This window comes from Delphinus delphis, chromosome 15 (assembly GCF_949987515.2).
Source record: "Delphinus delphis chromosome 15, mDelDel1.2, whole genome shotgun sequence".
NCBI lineage: Eukaryota > Metazoa > Chordata > Mammalia > Artiodactyla > Delphinidae > Delphinus > Delphinus delphis.
In genome coordinates this window covers 22,365,629-22,389,833 of record NC_082697.1, presented here as the reverse complement: position 1 = coordinate 22,389,833, position 24,205 = coordinate 22,365,629, and the positions used below count along the sequence as shown (strand labels likewise).

The 24,205-nt window shown below is 41.3% G+C and overlaps 1 protein-coding gene across 5 annotated transcripts in view; it reads right to left on the bottom strand.

Annotated features, from left to right (window-relative positions):
• Nucleotides 1–24,205, bottom strand: part of NDRG3 (NDRG family member 3) — an 85,599-nt gene that overhangs the window by 14,120 nt on the left and 47,274 nt on the right. For all 5 annotated transcript variants that reach the window (XM_060030834.1, XM_060030838.1, XM_060030837.1 and 2 more), the window contains 6 exons: nucleotides 18,971–19,076; nucleotides 17,357–17,477; nucleotides 15,478–15,540; nucleotides 14,353–14,413; nucleotides 13,217–13,303; nucleotides 11,401–11,457 (listed from right to left, as the gene is read on the bottom strand). In XM_060030834.1, coding sequence (XP_059886817.1) covers nucleotides 11,401–11,457; nucleotides 13,217–13,303; nucleotides 14,353–14,413; nucleotides 15,478–15,540; nucleotides 17,357–17,477; nucleotides 18,971–19,076 — 495 coding nt within the window. The remainder of the gene's footprint in view (nucleotides 1–11,400; nucleotides 11,458–13,216; nucleotides 13,304–14,352; nucleotides 14,414–15,477; nucleotides 15,541–17,356; nucleotides 17,478–18,970; nucleotides 19,077–24,205) is intronic.

Sequence of the window (24,205 nt, the reverse complement as noted above, 5' to 3'; positions counted from 1 at the left end):
TCACTTTTTGATTTTTGCTAATTTGATAGATAAGAAAGGGGATATCACTGTCGGGTTTTCTTCTTATTAGAAAAGATGAGATTATTAACATTTAGAAAACTTATTTGCTTTCATTTCAAAGCAATAAGAGCAATACAAGCATTTGCTTAAATTTTATTTTTTATTTAACATCTTTATTAGAGTATAATTGCTTTCCAATATTGTGCTAGTTTCTGCTGTACAACAAAGTGAATCAGCCATACATATACATATATCCCCATATCCCCTCCCTCTGCGTCTCCCTCCCACCCTCCCTATCCCACCCCTCTAAGTGGTCACAAAGCACCGAGCTGATCTCCCTGTGCTATGCGGCTGCTTCCTACTAGCTATCTATTTACATTTGGTAGTGTATATATCTCAATGCTACTCTCTCACTTTGTCCCAGCTTACCCTTCCCCCTCCCCGTGTCCTCAAGTCCATTCTCTACCTCTGCGTCTTTATTCCTGTCCTGCCCCAGGTTCATTAGAACTTTTTTTTTTTTAGATTCCATATACATGTGTTTGCTTGCTTAAATTTTAAATGAACTCTTCAGCCTTGTGACAACCCACTGTCTGTGACCTCACACATTTTTAATTAAACACACATTATATATATGTTGTGAGGATGTTCTTACTTTACAAAAATCATTAAAATTCTCTTCTTAGCTTTCCCCTATTCCAATGCAAACACCTCAGGGCCTCATTCTTCCAGGTCAGGCACTGTTCGGGCTAATTAACCTCACGCAGGTATCCTACACTACGTCTCCCACCAGGTTATTTAAAATCCCCAAATGCATCTTATAATTCCTTCCTCTTTGGCTTTTGAGCAAACTATTCCCCCTTCCTGGAATGATTCCCCTTCCCCCCAAAATCTAAAATGTTGAACTTTATCCATCCTTCAAGGCCCAGCTGGGATGCCTCCACCTTGGAGCCTTCCTTGATCCTCTCCTGCCTTTGAATTCCTCTAGGTCCCTAACAGGGCCTCTCCTAAGATACCCTGACATGGTAGAAATAGGAAAGCTTCAGAGTTAGACACACGTGGCTTCAAATCTCCCTTGATATGTTATTAGCTGCTGGCCTTGTATAAAACAATTCATTCTTCACCTGTAAAGGGGGAATAATACAATTCCCATTATGAGATTATTAGATTGAATTGTTTAATGTACATAACACGTCTGTCTGAAATCTGTAGACGTTCAATGAAAGGTGTCAATACCTTTCATTATTACTGTTCTTATTACTTATCCCAATACCTGTTCTTATTACTTATCCCTTTTTACATGTGCTATAGCAGTATTTCTGTACATCTCATCTCTCCACAGAGTGAGCTCCTGGAGAAGAAGGGCCATATCTTATGTACATCTGTCTCTCCCAGAGCACTTAGCATGGAATCTTGTAAATTCTCTGAACTGGTTTTTAAGGTCTACAGTCAAAACCAAGCATCCTTTGTCCTCAGGAAAGTACCTACTCTATCTAGCACTATGCAGTGGAAAGATCATGGTCTTTGAAACTTCCAATTAAAGATACTGGATTAAAATACAGCTTTACTCCTTCCAGAAAAATCATAAAAATAACAGTAAATTTTTTTCTTTATAAGCCATAAACTCATAAGGACAAAGACAACAAAGAAAAGTGACAACAGCAATAACATTTTGAAAGTGGGCAAGCAGAAGGAAGACTGTAATCACCCATTGAACAGACTCAATAAGGCTGCTAGGCTGGCAGTGGGGAAAGTGAAAAAAGTTAAGTGATCATGTACCAAGGAGCCTGAAAAGGCCCAAGATTTGTCCGCACCAGTTCTCCCTGCAAGCAGAGGGTAAACGTGGTACAAAGGATGATTGGTTGAAAGTCCTGTTTAATAAAGACGTAACATCCGGGACTTCCCTGGTGGTGCAGTGATTAAGACTCTACGCTCCCAATGCAGGGGGCCCAGGTTCAATCCCTGGTCAGGGAACTAGATCCCACATGCATGCCACAACTAAGAGTTCACATGCCACAGCTAAGGAGCTGGCGAGCTGCAAGTAAGGAGCCTGCCTGCTGCAACTAAGACCCAGCACAACCAAATAAATAAATAAATATTTTAAAAAAAGACATAACATCAGGAAGACATAACAATGAAAACAGATGAAGCAAAATGAAACAGAACTGAAGAGAGAAATAGAATATTCAACAACAACAGTTTGCAACTTTAATACCCCACTTTCAATTAAGGATAGAATAACGAGGCAGAAGATCACAAGGAAATAGAAGAAATGAACAACCCTATAAACCACCAGACCTAACAGACATCTACACAACACTCCACTTAACAGCAGTAGAATGAATACATTTTCTTCTCAGTGTACATGGAACATTCTCTGGGATAGACCATGTTAGGACATAAAACAAGTCTCAGTAAATCTGAAAAGGAATGAAATATTAAGAATATCCCCTGACCACAGTGGAATGAATTAAAAATCAATAACAGAAGGAAATGTAGGAAACTAAGCAACATACTCCTAAATAATAATGGATCAAAGCAGAAATCACAAGGAAATTAGAAAATACTTTGAAATGAATGAAAATACCTTATAGGATGCAGCTATGTTAATATTTAGAAGGAAATTTACAGCTGTAAATTCCTGTATTAAAAAAGAAGAAAGATCTCAAATTCATAGCTAGCCTTCCACCTTAAGAAACTAGAAAAAGGAGAGGAAACTTAAAGCAAGCAGAAGGAAGGAAATAATAAAGATGAGAGTGGAAATAAATGAAAGAGAGAATAGAAAAAGAATAGGGATAATCAATGAAATCGAAAATTAGTCAGCTAGACTAACCAAGGAAAACAGAGGTAAAACCCAAAATTACTAAAAACAGGAATGAGAGAGGAGACATCACTATCAGCTTTACAGAAACAGAAATAATTATAAGGGAATATTATGAATAACTGTATGCCAACAAATTAGATAACCTACATGAAATGGACCAACTCCTAAAAAGACGCAAACCACCTAAAGTGTCTCAAGAAGAAGCAAAGATTAAATTAGTAATATAAAAACTTTCCATAAAGAAAAACTTTGGACCAGATGGCTTCACTGTGAATTCTGCCAAACATTTAAAGAATTAACAGCAATCTTTCCAAAAGTCTTACAAAAAATAAAAGGGAGACTACTTCTCAACTCATTCTATGAGGTCAAGTATTACCTTAACACCAAAACCACACAAAGACAACATAAGAAACTTATAGACTAATATCTCTTATGAATATGGACACAAAAATCCTTAACAAAATACTAGGAAACCAAATGCAACAACATATAAAAAGGATTACACACCATGAGCAAGTGGAATTTATCCACAGAATGCAAGGCTGGTTCAACATACAAAAATCAATAAATGTAATACACCCTATTAAAAGAATAAAGAACGTAAGTCACACATACATTTCAATAGATACAGAAAAAGCATCTGACAGAATCCAACACGATTTCATGATAAAAGTGCTCAACAAACTAGGAATAGAAGAGAGCTTCGTCTACCTGATGAAGGACATCTATGAACAATCCACAGCTAACATCATACTTAATGGTGAAACACTGAATGGCTTCCCCTAAGATCAGAAACACGATGAGGATGTCCACTTATCGCTTCTATTCAACACTGTACCAGAGGTTCTATCCAGGGCCTAGAAAGCTCTGCTTAGGCAAGAAAAAGAAATAAAACATATCCAGCCTGGACAGGAAGAAGTAAAACTATGTGTATTGCAGATGACATGATCTTGTATGTAGAAAATCCTAAGGATCCACAAAAAAACAATTAGAGCCAATAAATTAGTTCGGCAAGGTTGAAGGATACAAGATCAATACACAAAACTCAATTGTATTTCTATACATTAGCAATAAACAATTCAAAAATGAAATTAAGAAAGCTTTCCATTTATAATAGCACCCCCAAAATAAAATCCTTAGGAAAAAATATAACAAAAGAAGGGGGAAGACTTCACTACAAAACGTTGCCGAAAGAAATTTTAAAAGACCCAAATAACTGGATAGGCACTCCACGTGCATGGATTGAAACAGTATTGTTAAGATAGCAAAGCTCCCTAAATTGATCTACAGATTCAACACAATCCTTATCAAAATCCCAGTTAGCTCTTTTGCAGAAATGGACGAGCTGACCCTAAAATTCATATGGAAACGCAAGGAATCCTAAACAGCCAAAACAATCTTGATAAAGAACAAAGTTGGAGGAACTCACACTTCCCTATTTCAAACCTTGTTACAAAGATACAGTAATCAAGACACTGTGATACTGGCATAAGGCTAGACAGATATCAATAGGATAAAGATGAGCCTTCCAAAAGAAACCCTTACATTTATGGTCAACTGGTTTTCAACAAGGGAGCCCAGACAATTCACTGGACAAAGAAAAGTCTTTTTTAAAATGGTACTGGGACAACTGGATTTTCACATATAAAAGAATGAACTGGTACTCCAACCTCACACCATGTACAAACAATTAGCTCAAAATAGACCACAGACCTAAACGTTAAGAGCTAAAACTATAAAAATCTTATGAGAAAGGATAGGAGTAAATCTTCATGACTTTGGATTAAGCAATGGTTTCTTAGATATGACACTAAAAGTGCAAGCAACAAAAGGAAAAATAGATTGCATTTCATCAAAATTAAAACTTTTGTGCTTCATGTAGAAAATAAACGTATGGTTACTGGGGGGGTAAATGGGGGGAGGAATAAAGTGGAAGACTGGGATTGACACATACGCAATACTACATATAAAATAGATAACTAATAAGGACCTACTATATAGCTCAGGAAACTCTACTCAATACTCTGTAATGGCCTATATGGGAAAAGAATCTAAAAAAGAGTGGATATATGTATAACAGACTCACTTTGCTGTACACCTGAAACTACCACAACATTGTAAATCAACATTATACCCCAATAAAATGTAAACAAAACAAAAAAAGATGCTTTCATTAGGTTAAACAAACAAAAATAAATAGAAATAAAAACTTTTGTGCTTCAAAGGACACCATCAAGAAAGTTAAAGACAACCCACAAAATGCAAGAAAATATTTGCATTTCATATATCTAAAGATCTGTATCAAGAACATATAAAGAAATCTTCAACTTGATAATAAAATGATAAATAACCCAACTAAAAAATGGGTAAAAGATTTTAATAGACACTTCTCCAAAGAAGATAAACAAATGCAAATCAAAACCATAATGAGACACTAATTCACACCCAGTAGGATGGCTATAATCAAAAAGACAGACAACATCAAATGTTGGCAAGGACGTGGAGAAGCTGGAACTCTCATGCTTTGCTGGTATGACTGTAAATGGTGCAGCCATTTTGGAAAACAGTCTGGCAGTTTCTCAAAATGTTAAACACAGCTACCATGTGACCCAGCAATTCCACTCTTAGGTATATACTCAAGAAAACTGAAAACATATGTCCATGTAAAAACTGGTGTATGAATGTTCATAGCAACATTTTTCATAACAGCCCAAAGGTGGAAAACACCTAAATGTCCATCAACTAATAAACCAAATGTGGTATACCCATACACTGAAATATTATTCAGCCATAAAAAGGAATGAAGTATTGCTACATGATGTAACACGGATGAACTTCAAAAACATGCTAAGTGAAAGAAGTCAGACACAAATGCCACATATTATATGATTCCATTTAAGAAATGTCCAGAATAGGCAAATCCACAGACAGAAAGTAGGCTAGTGGTTGCCACGTACAGGGGGAAGGAGAACAGGGAGTGACTGTTAAGAGGTATGGTGTTTCTTTTTGGGGTGATGGAAATGTTCTGAAATGAGATAGTGCAATGTTACACAACTCCATAAATATACTAAAAACCATTAAACCTTAAAAGTGTGAATTTTATGATATATGAACACTTAAGACCCAGCAATTCCACTCCTAAACTTACACCCAAGATGGACTTTCGTACGAATAAAGCAGGAGGCATATACAAAACTGTTCACAGTCATCCAGCAGTAATGTGGATAAATCTTGGCAATTTTTTTTTTTTTTTTTTTGCAGTATGCGGGCCTCTCACTGCTGTGGCCTTTCCCGTTGCGGAGCACAGGATCAGCGGCCATGGCTCACGGGCTTAGCCGCTCCATGACATGTGGGATCTTCCCGGACTGGGGCATGAACCTGTGTCCCCTGCATCAGCAGGCGGACTCTCAACCACTGCGCCACCAGGGAAGCCCAATCTTGGCAATTTTAAGTGAAAAAAGTTCCCCAAATTACATCAGCATAATATCCTTTTATAATTAGAAATATGTACATAATGTAAAAGAACACATATAAATTCAGTAAGACTATTATAAAGAAAAACAAAGGACTGATAAAAGATGATAGTTTCCTCAGGGTGAGAAAAGAATGGGGACAGGTTAATTCAGAGTATCATTTGGTTAGATGCAGGTTACTGTCAAACCCTAGCTTTTGCTTTGGGTGGTAATAGCTTGGGTGCTTATTACATTATTAAAAATAGCTAATTAACTAAATGAAAGTGGGTTATGTGCATGGACCAATGAATGATGAGGGTGTATTACAAACCAAAGACTATGATCATTCTAATTATCTGCACCTGTGGCCCAAGGGGAACAAAGCATAAAGCAGCTGGAGCTCCAGATCCCTCCCCCGCATTCTGGGGGACTTCCCTCTCCCCACCTCAGAAGAAGACTGAAGGTCTATTCTCTGGAAACGATAAAACACAAGGTCTTTGATCTGGAAGACCACAGGCCCACCATACTGAAAAGTGAAAGTTTAAAGCCTGAATGTTGAGGCTGTCTTGTCTTTTTCTGAACTTGGCTCCAAGAATACTAACATTAGTGTCTGGTGTGTAACCTCAAAGCTTATCTGGGGAATGTGACCAGTCCCAGAGAAAAGACCTAAAGCTGCTGACATCAGGGGCTCCCCAAGGAAATGGCCCCGTCTAATCACCCACGGGATAAGCCTCACCTGGTGCACACAGGCCTTTCAGTGATCCACCCTTATAAAATTCGGACAGACAGGGAGCACTAGCCATTGGGCAAAGAACCTGTGCCAGTTATCCCCAGCCTCAGAACCACTGTTCTTTGTAGCACTGGAGCTAGGATGCATAAGCATTTTCCATTTGCCAGTCCCTTTTTAAAATTTAGCACAGGAGCCACTGGCTCAAGGTGTCAGGAATTCTCGTAGAAAAGCTGTAGCTGCGCCCTAGGCCCAGGTTCTCCCCCATCCAGCTGCAGCTTCTGGAGCTTCTGCAGCTGTTCAGACCTTATTTCAGACAAATGTCTCCCTCATCTGGTGAGTGGCTCTATGGACCAGTTACGGCCCTCACCCTCTGGCAAGTTTTTTCACTCCTGGCCGGTTGTACTTTCTGTGGAAACCTTACCTTCCTCGAAGAGGCATGACTCTCAGGCTTGGTGGGGGTGGGCCCAACTAAGTCCTTAGTTCCCTGAGTGTCCACATGCACTCTGCCTAGGAGTAGCTGCTGGTTTCCACCTGCTACTTTTGGACACCAGAGAGTCCTTTCACCTCTTTGAGAAGTAAGCAACCTTCTACTAGTTAATATTTTATGTTAAATTTTCTCAACTCGAAGTGTGGTTTCTGTCTCCTGGCTGGACCCTGGAAACAGCCCACAGGATGGAGAAAGTGTGACCTGAGGACTGCTGAGATGAGTGTCACCAGGCCTTCTGTGTGGCAAGCCCTGATTCTTGGGCTAAATTTTTTTTTTTTAATTTATTTTTAGCTGTGTTGGGTCTTCGTTGCTGTGCGTGGGCTTTCGCTAGTTGCGGCAAGCAGGGGCTACTCTTCATTGCAGTGTGGGGGCTTCTCATTGCGGTGGCTTCTCTTGTTGCAGAGCACCGGCTCTAGGTGCGTGGGCTCAGTAGTTGTGGCTCGTGGGCTCTAGAGCGCAGGCTCAGTACCTGTAGAACACAGGCTTAGCTGCTCCGAGGCATGTGGGATCTTCCCAGACCAGGGCTCAAACCCATGTCTCCTGCATTGGCAGGCGGATTCTTAACCACTGCGCCACCAGGGAAGTCTTAAATTTTTTTTAAAAAGGAAAGGAAGTGCCTTTCTGCCACTATCACCTTGCAGTGTCCCTGCAGTGGTCCTTACTTAAAAATTCTAACACTGTCACTTGGTAAAGGGGAAATGTACAGAAAAAGAAATCTGTCATGGCTCAGCTCTGAATAACATTTATATGCTAGTGTAAATGCTGGAAATTGATCTAATCCAAATTATATTGGGAGGATAGAGCGGTGGAAAACACAAACGTGTGTCATGGGGTCGGTGTGTATGTGTATATGAGAGAAATCATCTTTCATAATGGAATGCCAACAGATAATGCCCACAAATGAAAAATCAACAAGTGGAAATATATGCATATTTAGAGACATGGAAGCATATATCCAAAAAGACACATATAAAAATGTTCATAGGAGACTTCCCTGGTGGTGCAGTGGGTAAGACTGTGCTCCCAATGCAGGGGGCCTGGGTTTGATCCCTGGTCAGGGAACTAGATTCCACATGCATGTCGCAACTAAGAGTTTGCATGCCACAACGAAGAAGCCCGCCTGCCACAACTAAGACCCAGTGCAACCAAATAAATAAATATTAAAAAAAAAAAGAATGTTCATAGAAGCTTTATTTATAATAGTAAAACAGGGCTTCCCTGGTGGCCCAGTGGATAAGAATCTGCCTGCCAATGCAGGCGACACAGGTTCGATCCCTGGTCCAGCAAGATCCCACATGCCGCGGAGCAACTAAGCCCACGTGCCACAACTACTGAGCCTGCGCTCTAGAGCCCACAAGCCACAACTACTGAGCCCTCGTGCCACAACTACTGAAGCCCGCATGCCTAGAGCCCATGCTCTAAGAAAAGAAGCCACCACAGTGAGAAAGCCGCGCATCGCAATGAATAGTAGCCCTTGCTCGCCCCAACTACAGAAAGCCCACGTGCAGCACTGAAGACCCAACACAGCCAAAAGTAAATAAATAAAATTTAAAAAATAATAATAAATAAATATAATAGTAAAACAAAAACAGAAGATTGGAAACAACCCAAATGTTCATAGGAACATTCATGGTGTATAACAATGGACTGCTACACAGAATAAAAGAATGAACTACTGATACATAGAATGACATGGTTGAATCTCAAAGACTATACCGAGCAAAAGAAGCCAGACCCAGAAGAGGGTACACTGTAATTACGTTTATATAAAGTTTAAGAACAGGCAAGATAATGTATAGAGGTGACAGAATAGTGAATACCTTGTTTGGGGAGGGGGATTATAGCGATTAGGAAAGGGCATGAGGGAAACTTACGGGGATGATGGAAATGCTCTGTATCTTGATTTGGTGGTGGTTACAAAGGAGTATATGTATGTAATATAAAAGGTCACTGAGATGCACTTATGATTTGTGTCCTTTACTATATGCAAGTAAATAAATAAAGAGGCAAAACCCAAAAGAATCAGCTAAAAGAATTAATCTAAGAAGAAGGAAATAGGGTGAGTGGCAGATTCTTTGTAATAAGCCCTGCAGAACTTCTCTACTCTTCTCTACTGCACAGCAAAGTACACAAAAGCACAACCGGACTTCCCTGGTGGCGCAGTGGTTGAGAGTCCATCTGCCGATGCAGGGGACACGGGTTCGTGCCCCGGTCTGGGAAGATCCCACATGCCGCGGAGCGGCTGGGCCCGTGAGCCATGGCCGCTGGGCCTGCGCGTCCGGAGCCTGTGCTCCGCAACGGGAGAGGCCACAGCAGGGAGAGGCCAGTGTACCGCAAAAATAAATAAAATAAAATAAGTCTAATAGAACCCCGTGAAAAATAACTGAGTTTGTACCTAAAAGTACTTGTCAAAGTGCTTTACAGAGAATGAGTACTCAGTAAATGCTAATTTTCTCCCCACCAACCATTTTCCTTCAGTACAGAGACTACAGTTGAGCCTGCATTACTCCTATTTATATTGTTTTCATCTCCCCAACTCCAGACACCTCACAGCTCTCCAAACTCATTGCTCATTTATTCCTTCTTCATAGGTCATCTGTGATGTTGTGATTTATAATAAGAAATATGTGTCTGGTCTTCATCCACTCCTGGCACAGAGCTCCTATAATGCTTGGAATTTCCAAACTGATGAGATTGATAAAGGTATCTTTTTTTGTTGACGATGTGATTTTAGGAAAGCCCCTAAGTAACTTCTAGGTGGAACCAGCCCCTGTGAGTAGAGGGTGGGAACTTTCAATCCCACCCAGTCCCCACCTCCGGGGAGGGGAGAGGAGCTGGCCATTGAATTGATTGCCACATAATCATGCCTCCGTAATGAAGCCTCCGTAGGATGGGAGTGGCAGAGCTTCCGGGTTGGTGAAGGCGTGGAGGTTCTGGGAGACTGGTGCACCCTAGAGGGCATGGGAGCTCCGTGCCCCTTTCCATGACTTGCCCTATGCATCTCTTTCATCTGGCTGTTCCTGAGTCATATGTCCTTTTATAATAAACCCGTAATCTAGTAAGTACAATGTTTCTCTGAGTTCTGCTGAGCCACTCCAGCAAATTAACTGAACCCAAGGAGGGGGCCGTTGGAACCTCTGATCTATATAGCTGGTTGGTCAGAAGCACAGGTGACAACCTGGAGTGGCAACTGGTGGCTGAAGTGGGGGAAGGGGGAGCAGTGGGGGTGGCCTGGTGGTTAGGGCCGAGCCCTCATCTTTTGGATCTGACCTATCTCCAGGTAGACAGTGGCATCATTGAGCTGAACTGCAGGACACCCAGCTGGTGTCTGAGAATTGTTTGGTGGTGTAGGAGAAAACACACATTGTAATTGGTGTAAGACTTCTGTTATCCAACTCACTTTCTCTCTGAAAAGAGGACTGGGATCCCCTCTTTCACGTAACAATTATCCATATAATTGTCATTTCCTCCGTGGACTTGTTTCCTCACCAGTAAGACATGGGGTTTGAACAAGGTAATCTCTAAGGTTCTTTCAGCACTAACATTCTTGGTTTCTTTTTCTCTGAAACTTCTATTTCTGTAAAGCCCTTCCCTCATTTGGCTCCAGAGATGCCTGGTGAGGCACATGATGTTGTCAAACATGAACAGATGGCATCTGCTCACAGGGAACAGGTGGGCGGTGGGGGCTGCCTTCTCTCCTCTCTCCAAATGCCAAGAGCCACGTGGCACTGAGTTCATGCCTCTCCCCTAAGACTGGCCTTTGCTGGGCCACGTGCATCTCACACGGCACTGAAAGTGGTAACCCACTGGGATCAGGTGAGTTCTGGGGCACCCTTCTTTCCTGAGGTGAGTAAGACTTTGCACACAAGCCAGTAAGCACACTCCTCTCCTGGCTGGCACAGGCACTTACCTGCCCAAAGTGATGAGCCAAAATTATGTCCACAACATTGGTTGTCAAGCCCGAGAGCTACAAAGATAAAAACTTGGTGTCAAGGGAGTTAGCATGGGTAAAAAGGTATCAAGCTGTCCACTTCACTGGTGCACTTTCTTGTATATATGTTATCCTTCAACAAACAGACAGCACAACTCAGTGTCACACATTTTCATGAGATGGTGGTCCCAGGAAACCCGAGAACAAGAAACAAGTCAGAAAAAAACGAAAAGTTTTCCAGCCAGGGTAATAACATAGCCTGCTTTGAAATAGGTGGCTAGAAGAAATGCTGCCATTGCTTCTTCGAAGATGTGGGACCGAGAACTCACAGCTATTAGCTGCTTCATTCCTGCCTGTATTTCTGCAGTTACACTGGGTTTACAGTTAATAAGGAACGACTTACAACTACTCCCAAGCCATCCAAAAGAAAACAATTTTTTCTCTTTCTTTTAGTTTTGCTATCTTCATTTCAAGTAGTGGGAGGAAATTGCTATGTTTACAGAATGTTCTTGCATTTTGAACATTTTTCTCCTAATTTTTCCCATTTCAAAACTATGCACATCACAGTCTAATAAATGCATCAATCTGTGTAAATCTGCAGACTGTTAGTCTATTTTCAGAAAAATTTCCATCTCAAATTATGTTGCTGATTCCCTTAAGCCTTCCTTCTTTGTTGCTTTTATGCTCAATTCCTACTGCTGACTTGGATCAGAGGTGAAGTACTGAGTTGGGGGTGGAGATGGACAAGAGGAAATCAGGGGGACAGATGTGGATATGGGTGGAGCAGGGTCATGGAGTCCCAGAAAGATTAAGGAAGAAAGAAGCCCAGAAATCTTCACGTGGGTTATCAGTGATCCACAGGTTATACGTTAAAGATAATAAGAATTAATAACCTATTTCATTGCATGTTTACTACTCATAAGGTCATTCTAAAGCTTTATAAGAATTTTTACTAGGTTGTATCACGTTATGAAGAGTGTTCAGGTAAGTTTTAATGTACCCACATCCTAGATAGGAATTAAAACAAATTTTAAATAAGTCAGGTTGTAAGAAAGAATTTCCATAGCATCTGGCAATAGCGTTGTTACTATATTTCATCCAAAGTTAGGAAATACATCATTTCTCCAGAAGTTAAATGTGGGGAGGAATGGATAAACTTTTTAGAATCTGGTCTGCTGGCAGGTGGAATAGTTTAATATTTTAAAGTAACTATGAAAGCAATACGTGTTTATCATAGAAAATTAGGAAAACATAGAATACATAAAATAAAAATAAGAATCATCTGTAATGCTACCAGCCAAAGATGTAACTACCAGTAGCAAATTATTTTCCTTATAAATGCATATACGTATTTAACAAAATTTTATTATCTGTTTTTTTAAACATGAGAATTTTCACATTTCCTTAAATAACCAAAAAAAACCCCATAAGTTTTTGGTTGCACAGTATTCCATTCGTGACCGAGACTCACAGACAATGATGAATCAAAGGAGCAAGATACACAAGAATATATATTCTATTATTCCAAGGATACGAAGTTTAAGAATATATAAGACCAATCTATGGCGGTAGAAGTCAGAATAACAGTTACTTCTGGGAAAGGGAGGAAGTATTAAGCACAGAGCTGGAAATGTTCTGTATATTGACTAAGTGGTGATGACATGTGTAAACATTCATCAAGCTGTATACTTAAAACTTCTTGCCCTTGACTGTATGAATGAAAAAATAAAAATAAAAACCAGATAAGCCATTTTGAGAGGGGACCAAGAGATGAGCCAATGGACACTGGTCTTACTTTGGAAGCTGCCCAGTCAATCCAGCCTTTGGCACAAGGGTCAACGTTAATGAGCACGAGACCTTCCACGAGCTCTGGGTGATTGAGCTGAAACAAGACAAAGACAACAGTAAAGAGCCCCACTCTCAGCTTCTTCTAAAAATACTGCAGCATGGTTAGTCACCTCTTACAAGGCCTCAATGCCTCAGATTTGAAAGTAAGAAAGGTCAGAGAGGTGCTAGGGAGGATATTTAGAAAAGGAGCTCTATAAATCTAGCTTAGCATCTGGAAAACCAGCTTCCTAAACTACCATCACATGATCTCGCCTGGCAAAGATCTACAGGGGAGAGGGTTTTTATTTCCACAGCAGAGGACGGCACCTGGTATCTCTACAGTTGTTTGGCTCATGGTGGGTCTCCCCTCCTGGGGCAGTGCCCTTGGGACTACAGGGCATAAGGGGCTACTGAGGCTTAGACTGGCTATTTCATACTCATACACCTTGTCCCCAATAGCACCTTCTTAAGTTTTTTTCTAAAACCACATGAATAGGTGATACCACCCTCCAGAAGACTGCCCTTCACCCAGGAGGCATTTGGGAAAGAGTTCCTTAAATAAAAATCAATAAGAACATTTCTATGTAAACTAAAAACTTTCCAGCTTACTTTTCCCCCTCTGATTATGCTCACTATAGAAAATTTGATAAACAGAGAAATTATAAAAAGCAGAAAATAAAATCTCATATTATCTAACCACACAACATCAACCTGTTAGTATTTTCATGTTTTCTTTCAGTTCTTTCCTATGCCTATGACAAACTTTATGTGCATCTGTATTCTAACCTTTTTGTTAAGGTTATGGTGTATGTGAATTGCATATCATTACAAGCTCTTCTTACAAAATTTTAATGGTTGTAAGAAATTCCACCGTTAAGTATTCTCTGAGAATTATCTTTATTGGTGATATCTTGCCCTCATCTGTTATTCTTCAGGTGTTATAAGTACAAAGCAAGGCCTTATACAAACCTGTATCTGTTGACAGAATTTATAGAAACACTGACATAAGATCCCACAACAGTTCCTTGTCGTTTAACACAGCAGTAAGAGCTGTGACCTAGGCAGTGCCTCAAGGGTGTTGAGACTAATCCTCCATGTACTTACTGCAAATCTGCTGAGGATGTAAGCTCCAGCTCCAACTCCAACCCCAATGATGCCTTTCAGACTGTGAACGGGACACACCAACATTGACAGGGTTAACTCATTTGGAGGTAGGATGGCATAATGAAAAGAATGCACTTGGGTTCAAATCTGGCTCTGACGCTTACTGGATGCAGAATTTGGTCAGGTTTCTTTAACTTCCTGAGCCTGGGTTCCCTACCTATAAAACAAGAATATGACCACCTACTTCTAAGTTGATTTTACGGATTAAATGAAATATGACTAAAACCTGGGAGTCATCCTTGACAGCTCACTCTCCTAATACCTCCACATCCAACCCATCAGCAAATCTACCTTCAAAGTATTTCCATCTGCCTACTCCTACTCCATTCCATCCCCTGGGCAGTATCCAGTACCAAGCTATCATCGTCACTTACTTGCCTGATTGTTGTAACAGTTTAACTGGTCCCTTGCTTTTTCTCTTTTACCCCTCTCTAAACCATTCTCTCCACAGCTGGAGTAATTTCTTTTTAAAAATGTAAATTGCTTTACAGATGTGTAATTTACATATCTAGAGTGATCATTTTAAAAGACTAAATTGGATAGCACTTAAAACCCTTCGGTGTTTTTTGTCTTTTGAATAAAATCCCAAATTCTCACCTCATCTGTGAGACCTGTGCAATCTGGTCCTTGTCTATTTCTCAGATTTCACCCTGTGCCTTTCTCCCACTTGCTCACTTGGCTCAGGCCTTTTGGACATATTCCTTCTGTTTGGAATCCTCTTGTCCTGGCTCTCTGTTTAGGTAACTCCTTTTTATCCTCCAGGCCTCAATCTAAAGGACTCCTCCTTAGAGAGGCAATCCTCAATTAGCCTTATCTGTGTACACCCTGCCCTTATCCTCCAGCACAACATCCCCACTGACTTCTTCTATAGCACGTAAGTTGTGACTATTTGTTTGCTTCCTCGTTGTCAATTATTTCCCACACCAGAATGTAAGCTCCACACTCCACGAGGGTAGTGACGATACTGTTTTGCTCATCGTCGTATCCCCCAGATCAGACACATAGTAGAAAGAGCGAAAAAACAAAAAACAAAAACCATGCGAAAGAACTGCAGAATGAACTTACTTTAAGTGGGTGAGAACAGGAGGCAGCATTTCGGCCAGCTCATCCATTGTCGGATACTGGTACCTGAAATCCAGAAGGATACCTCCTTACTTACATTAGAATGTACTCATAGTTCCCAATCACTAGAACAGCTAGAAAAGTACAGGGTTCTTAGATAAAAGCATTCCCTTTACCAAAGGCTCAAAGGAGATGATGTGGTACCCGGAAATGATTGTGGCATGTTGTGTGACTCTCTACAACGGCCACACTAAGAGGAAAGTAAAAAACAAACAAAAAAACTCCTACATGTTTCTATGACCTGAAGAGTGATCTCTGGAACAAGAGGAAGCCATTTGAAAAGAACAGGTAATACGGTTCTCTCCAGGGTATTTCCAAACCCCTAATAACCACTTCATTTGGGGTTCAGGCTCAGTAAACTTCTAGCAGTAAGAGTCGACCTACTGCTCTTGCTCTGCTGCTTAGGTTTAGGCAGCTAAGTGCAAAAGTAAACAAAGCTTTACTGGGCCTAGGCACGTAGTCGCAAATCCTGGGCTGCTCATCATAGAGGCTGATTTGCTTTACTTAGGCCTAGAATAACCCGGTTACTTTATTATTTGCTTTTGAATTTGGTTCATGATCTAAGCCACTGGATCCTAAGACGGTCAGGCAAGCCCGAAACTGACTCAGACCAAGAATCCAAGAGAAGTAGGAAGTGTCCATAGAAATTACAGCATCAAAGATGGAAGGGATCTTCAGACAACCCCCTACATATGGGGCAGGATCTGCTCTACGTTTGACAGGGAAGTCAGCCTGCCTCTGCTTGAAACACTTCAAGCACTGGAGTGCTCTTGAGCCATTTGTACGTAAAATACATAAAAGGAACTGGATCTAAATCTTGTTGGATATAAACTGGTCACCGGCCAATTTGTGTTTAAGAGACAGAATAGCTTGGACATAGTCAATAACATAGACTCTGGAGCCAGAATGCCTGGGTTAAAATCCCAGCTCTATTACTTATTTGTTATGTGAGCTTGGCCAAGGTACTTAATATCTCTGGTCTCCCCTGTACAATGGGAATAACAGTAAACCTATCCCATAGGGTTGGAAGGATTAAACGAGTTAATAAATGTAAAGTATGCAATGCAGCGTCAAGAACACTGTTTGGGCACTAGGGGAGTGTTAGCTATGATTCTAACACTGCAACGGTCCGTTTCACAGCAGCCACTGGCAAAGGCAGCTCCGGAGACGAGTAAAGGGAGAGGGGAAGAATCAGCATTCCACAGCTTGTGCTTTCATTCCTCCTCCAAGGTCTCCTTAATAATCATGCTGTCCAGGGAAGAGTCAGGGACACTGTGGCTCCACCATGCAAAGCAGGCTTAGGATGCGGCTGAGAGCTCCATGCCCACGTCCAGTTAAATGCACCTCTAGCTGACAGGGCAGCTCCTCCAAACAAACGGTTATACTGATATTCAAATTCCTGTCACCAGACTGAAGGTAAGGGTGGGGAGGTGCTCCCAGGAAGCTCAGAGGGATCTGAGTTTGGGCCTAGGTAGTTTGGAGTTTCAGGGAGGGACACACACACAAAAAAATAGATGAGGAAGGAGACAGTTAAAAGACAGTGAGAAGTGGGTGTTCCAGACACTAATGCCTTGTGACTGGCTCCCATTCATGGAGGGCCATTCCTGGATATGGGAAAACATGCAGTTTTCGTGAATAGAGTGTACGTAACAGTCCTCTCAGAACAAGGAGAGAAAATATGCAGATGGTCGGTTGACAAGTATAACCTGTAGGCTGCGCTAAAACCAGCCTGGAGGGAAGCACACGGCTACTGTTCCCTCTGGAGCTTAACCGTTTGCTCTCTGACTGCATGTCTTCCAGAAGGTCTTGCTTGTGGTCTTACCCAGCTGGGAAAGAGGGTGCACCTTCCTGCTGGCCTGGGGCATCAACGTGACAGACAGCAAAGTGCTGGGTGATCTCCTGCATATCCTCAAAGTTAAAGAATGCATTGAAACAGGATTTATCTGCAAGAGCAAAACACTCATAAGTCACAAGCTCTCCATTTCTCCCCAATTTTCCTCTACTCAATCAATTCCACATCATCGTCCTCTTTCACCCCCTTTTAATCACTGTTTCACTAAAGTGAAGTGTCTGAACAATCTGTCTGATTCAAGCTGTCCTAAAGGCTGACTACCAGACATCTTAACAACTTGAAAAGGATAACTAATCCTCAATTCTACAGAATGTCTACAAAGAGGAAATCAATCCTGGTGTTTCACAAGACAATCTTACACCCATAATACTGTCATTTTTCATGCATCTTATTCCCCTACCTAACAGAGAGATACTGACCGTATCCCAAGAACCCGGCTAAAGTGAGTATCTTAGGCTGCTTACATTCACCATGTGGAAGACTGTGTCTCTTGGCAAAATCGCTGGGGTGCAGGGAGGGGTTTCTGCTTCAATTTCTACCCTGTTGGTGGAACTGCTCAAATTCCTTCTCATGCTAAAGAGGCAACAAAAGGTCCAGCACTAGACTGTAACTTCAAATGCAGGCCGCCTCTGAAAGCCAGAGGAGCGCGCAAGAAAACCCATGTACGTAGACTCTGTATGCCTGGGGCTAGGGCCAGAATCTTATATTACCATCTAGAGAAGTCCATTTAAAGCCACTCATATGCTAACACATATATATGGAATCTAAAAAAAAAAAAAAATTGTTACGAAGAACCTAGGGGCAGGACGGGAATAAAGACGCAGACCTACTAGAGAATGGACTTGAGGACGTGGGGAGGGGGAAGGGTAAGCTGGGACAACGTGAGAGAGTGGCGTGGACATATATACACTACCAAATGTAACATCGATGGCTAGTGGGAAGCAGCCTCATAGCACAGGGAGATCAGCTCGGTGCTTTGTGACCACCTAGAGGGGTGGGATAGGGAGGGTGGGAGGGAGGGAGATGCAAGAGGGAAGAGATATGGGGATATATGTATACGTCTAGCTGATTCACTTTGTTATAAAGCAGAAACTAACACACCATTGTAAAGCAATTATACTCCAATAAAGATGTTAAAAAATTAATTAATTAATTAAAGTCACTCATGACAGGCTATCATAAGAATACTTTTACTAATTTATTGAAGAGCTCACAACAAAGTTAAGTTCAAGCTCTGAATTTTCTAACCCGAAATATGAAAAAAACCAAAGCACAGATTGTTTTTTAAAAAAAACTGATTTTAGTTCTACTTTCTTAACCAGTTCATCATATAATCTTCAGTCCTTTAGCAGATATGACACAAAGTGAGATATAACCCCAGTATCCCCCAAAACGCATTCAACTGCATACTTCCCAGGAACTTTAATTCTGCCATTAACATGTAGCAATGAGGAGGGAAGGTTAAGGTATAGAGGAGAAAACCTATGGTTTATCAGAATACTGGGGTTTCTTGTGTGTTTTAAAAAAATATACAAAGAATATGTATTATAATAAAATAGGGAAGGTATAAAATCAAATACATACGATTGAGGCCAATGTCATGGTATGTCAGAATAACTGGTCTGTTTCCCTTCGGTAGGCCTCTTATAGTGACGTGGACCATACCGTGAGTTGTTTCTATATCATGTTCCTGTAACAAGAGAACATAAAGGTCTCAGCAAGGGCAGAACAGACTTCCCAGGTTACTGAAGTTTCACAATACCCAGTTCACTGCTGTTTCCCACTAGCTGGGGCAGGACACATCATAGCTGAATTATAAGCCAACTAGACGGATGTTATATCATACAGAATATTCCTACTTTTTAATTCCTTCCAGATAAACAAACTAAGGAAAAATATACATTATCTACAAAGCTCACTTTCTTAAGTGGGGGAAGCCAGGGATCTGCTGAGAATATATTCGCAACTGGCTATGGCAAGGAGATCAGCAAGTTGAGTGAGGAGCCAGGTACAACCTGGGGAAAGGAAAGTTAAGGAAGCAGAAGATGTGAAGAAGCTGCTGGGTAAAAAGGCAGAGGCTTCAGAGCCTCTAAATGCATGTTCAACAACTGATAATTTCAATAGCACCTATGGGTGTATCTGCCTAAAATCTCTCCCCTTCCCTGGGAGCTGCCCTTCTGTGTCATCCATACAGTACAGGAGTGGCTCTTGGCCACCTTGTCTGTGGACTATAACCTTATGGCCATGGCTCACTGGAGTCACGTGGGCATCTGGTCCATGCTAGGTCAGCATCCTTCCCTGAGAATCTGTAATTGGGACTAAGAGATTCCATCCTCAGCTTGGTTCTTCTCTTGAAAAGAGAAGTAAACTTGGGAGCTTATAGTAGGCATTTCCACCCCTTTAATTCCTGGTTCCGGCTGTGTGTGCTGTTAAGTTCTGAGACATCCCTGGATTGCCTCTGGTTTAAGCTATTTGGGTGGGTTTGTTCCCTGCATCCTAAAGGGTCCTAACCAAGGCAATGAGTAAAATTTAAGATGCAGCCAGAGCAGAGCTCAGGAACTGAATAAAGCTAGAACAAGATGAAATCAGAGCTACTGGGACCAGCACTAAGAGCGGTTGGGTAGAAAAAAAAGAGACTCTAGAGAAAGTAACTGAGATTTATTCCAGTCTTCTTCAACATCTGTATTTCTTAAAAATGAATTATCACACCTAGCCTAGTGAATTTTTGCTGACAAAGTCCGTACCTATCTCAGGAAGTGTTATAGTAGCTGAGACAAAATAACTCTGTCAATAAGAATCTCAACAAAGGCAAAGCACTTGCAACTTAATTTCCTACCTAATAATGAACCTCATCGGAGCCTTGGTTCCTTCTCTCATGTGGGGCACAGAACAATCTTACACTAATTGAACGTCAGTATATCTCAAATCACGGGCTGCAAGCTACAGCAGGTATCTCTCTAGCAAATCAAACCACAAGTGACTCAATATTTCTGCTATCCTCTATTACTGCTTGCTACATCCTCTTCAAAGGCTTGAAAAGGGCGAATAAGAAATGAAGGAGAGAATCAGGCACTGTGAACTGGCTATGAAATAAAGTACAGGGTTTGGATGGGAGGAATATAAAGACATAAATTCCTGTTGCTGTATGAACATTTCTCACGTGGTAACGTCACTTATTGAGGAACCCCCTCCACCACCATCATCAGGCTCATTCCCTAAACAACTACTTATCTAGTGAAGCCCTACTACCAGACCCTGGACTGAGCTCTGGGCACAAAACAGTGAACAAGAGAGATGTGATCCCTGCTCTCACAGAGATTACGTTCTACACAGGGAGGCCGACAATAAACACACAAACCAACCAACCCATAACAACCATCTGTGATCAGAGCTGTGAAAGAAATAAATAGGATGCTGTGAAAGAAAACTGAAGAGGACAACATTAACTCTATTAGCAGTCAGGAAAGTACAAATTAAATTCAATGAGATGCAATTTCATACATATCAGAATGGCAAAAATTTTTAAGTCAGATAATGCCAAGTGTTGGCCAAGATGTAGAGAAATAAGAACTTTCATACACTATTGGTAGGCATGTAACCTGGAATGACTACTCTGGAGAAAAATTTGGTAATTTCTAGTAAAGTTAAGAGATGTCTACCCTACAGCAATTTTACTTTTAGGGACAATCTAAAGCGATTCTCAAACACACTCACACACAAATGATATGTGCAGATATATATACATATATACATATACACTGAGGCCTTATTTATAATGTCAAAAAACTGAAAATAGTCTAATTAGTCATCAGTAAGGAAACATAAATTATGACATTCATATAATGAGATGCAGACAAAAATGAATGAACTAGAACTATAAGCATTAATACACAGAGAAAATCTTGAAAAAACAATGCTGAGTAGAAATGCAGAAGGATCTGTATATGATATATGACTTACGTATGTAGATATTTTTAAAAAGCAACACTATAGAGATTGTATATGTTTACATATATATATATATTTTTAAATATTTATTTATTTAGTTGCGCTGGCTCTTAGTTGTGGCATGCAAACTCTTAGTTGCGGCATGCATGTGGGATCTAGTTACCTGACCAGGGATCGAACCCAGGTCCCTGCATTGGGAGCTGGGAATCTTAATCACCGTACCAGCAGGGAAGTCCCTACATACATATATTTAAAGTATAAAAACTTGGAGAAGGAATGTACACTAAAGTTAGGACTTGATTCCTTCTGGGAGGTGATATATTCTGAAAATGAACTTAAGGAGGCTTCGATCTCTCTCATGTTACACTTCTTGAGAGAAAGAAAGAATAAAGAGGGAGACAGGGAGAAACCAGCCCCTGCCAGATGAGTGACAATACAGGAGAACCCAAATTGAAGAGAATGCGCAACCATCTGTCATCTGGACAGTCAAGTTGCTGGAGCCTTCCTGTGTCATATCTAAGCCTTCAGGAGAGTCTTACCTAAATATCCTGGCTTGGTCTCAGCTGTGATACTGAGAACTGAGGAAAAAAAACAACTTACACTTTGGCCCTAGGGTTAGCAGGACCTCCTAAGACCTGGTAATTGATGGGGATAGTGTGTGCAGGAAAAGGGAGGGTGCCAAGCAGAGGGAGGGGGATAGTGAGCTGTCAGGGAAGTTCAGAAGGATGATGAAAAGGGAGATAAAACAGATGGGGCAAAAGAGAACACATTTAAAAAGCAGACGAGGTGGGCTTCCCTGGTGGCACAGTGGTTGAGAATCCGCCTGCTAATGCAGGGGACACGGGTTCAAGCGCTGGTCTGGGAAGATCCCACATGCTGTGGAGCAACTAGGCCCGTGAGCCACAACTACTGAGCCTGCATGTCTGGAGCCTGTGCTCCGCAACAAGAGAGGCCGTGACAGTGAGAGGCCCGCGCACCGCGATGAAGAGCGGACCCCGCTCGCCGCAACGAGAGAAAGCCCACGCACAGAAACGAAGACCCAACACAGCCAATAAATAAATAAATAAATAATAAAAATTAAGGAATTCCTTTAAAAAAAAAGCAGACGAGGCAACAGGGCAAAGTAACTACTTTGTCATCATTTCATAATCTGGATGAAATTCAGAGTTAAAATTGGCTTACAAAATTTCAACTTTTTAGGGAGATCTTAGCCCCTACCTCCCCATAATATGCCCTCAAATTGTGTAGCGACCAAAGTATCAAAAGGCCAAGAGTCCTGGGCCCTATCTGTCAATCCTGTTGCCCTATGTGGAGCAACCCTTGGTTGTCAGTATCTCTTATGGTTTCTCTTCATTTTCAAAGTAATACAAAAAGAAAGGAGACACTCACATCCATGTGGATTTGTAAATACATCCTTTGTGACCTTATGTGAATGGCCTGAACAAGTCTCTATCTGGAGATGAGTGTGCAGAGACCTTGGCTATGGAGCTGATCCACTGGTCAGGCCACTGCAGGGGTGACGCTGCTGCCACCTTTCTGCTTTAGCCAACTATCACTGCTGCAAAGGCTGTTTCTCCAGTTACCTCACCCTTCACCCCAGCATTCTAGAGGGTATGACTGCACAGTGAAACTGTCCAATAGGCTCTGGTCATAGATCTTTCCCAGCACTCTCTGATTACTTACCACCTCCAAGACTATGCACTTTTAAAACATGATCCTTTATTCTCCAGGCTTATAAAACCACCTGAAATCATATCGGTCCACAACATACTTCTCCATCTTAGACTGCCTCTCCCTCTTAATCAAAGATGTAGTTGAGAGATTAGGATATTACCATTAATTGATAATAATCAGTGTTCACCTTTTTTTCTGAGTCCTTTTACTTCTGCTAGATGTGCCATCACCAGAGTTATTACACAATCTGACTTGTCATACCTCTCTGAACGTAGTTAAATTTTGATCACGTCATGTCTATTAGTGCTTCTTCCTCCCCCCGGCCAGTCTGAACAGTTTAGGTAAACTTGTAGGACAACACACTCTTGGAAATGTCAACATTGTTTATTAGTAGGAGTTTTATTCTGTTTCTAATAAGCAGGCTACTGTATGAGCCTTGGGCATAGTTTTTGTTATTTACTATATAGGAAATTTTAATATAATGCCCCCACTGCCTTACCCCTGTGTGGTGGCATAAAGTTCATTTGCACTTCATTTAATCCCGTAGTAAAAGAATCTGCCTCCACAATTACTCAGCCTTTCTGCCTATGAGTAAATCATATTTTCCTTCTTAAAGTTCTATAATACATTCTCCCTGACTCTAGCCTCAGCTCTCTCCCCTCTTACCTCTTAGATCTTTCAGCCTGGTTAAATCAATATTCTTTGAGACATCGACTTTTACTTTTCCACTACCCACACTCTCAGACTTCCTACAAATCACGCTCTTCATTTGAAAGTTTCTTTTGCAATATGTCAACATAAAATCTATCTTTTCCTATCTGTCTTTTCAAAGCCAACTCCAATACCTTCTTCACACAGCCTTAGCTAACAATGAGGAGAAAAAGAGTGAATGACTATTTAACCCACATGAAACAGCTCAGAACACCTTCAGAACATGGACTCTCTAGTCCAGGTAGGAAGGGGTCCAGGTTTGGCCAATTCAGACACCCCAATCTCTGGCCACAGTGAGCAGTCCAAGGATATGCATGTGACCCACACACACAGGTCCCATACTAAGCCAATAAGACTCCTCCCCTAGCCTTTTTTGGGTTGTTTTTTTTTTTTGCAGTACGCGGGCCTCTCACTGTTGTGGCCTCTCCCGTCGCGGAGCACGGGCTCCAGACGCGCAGGCTCAGCGGCCACGGCTCACGGGCCCAG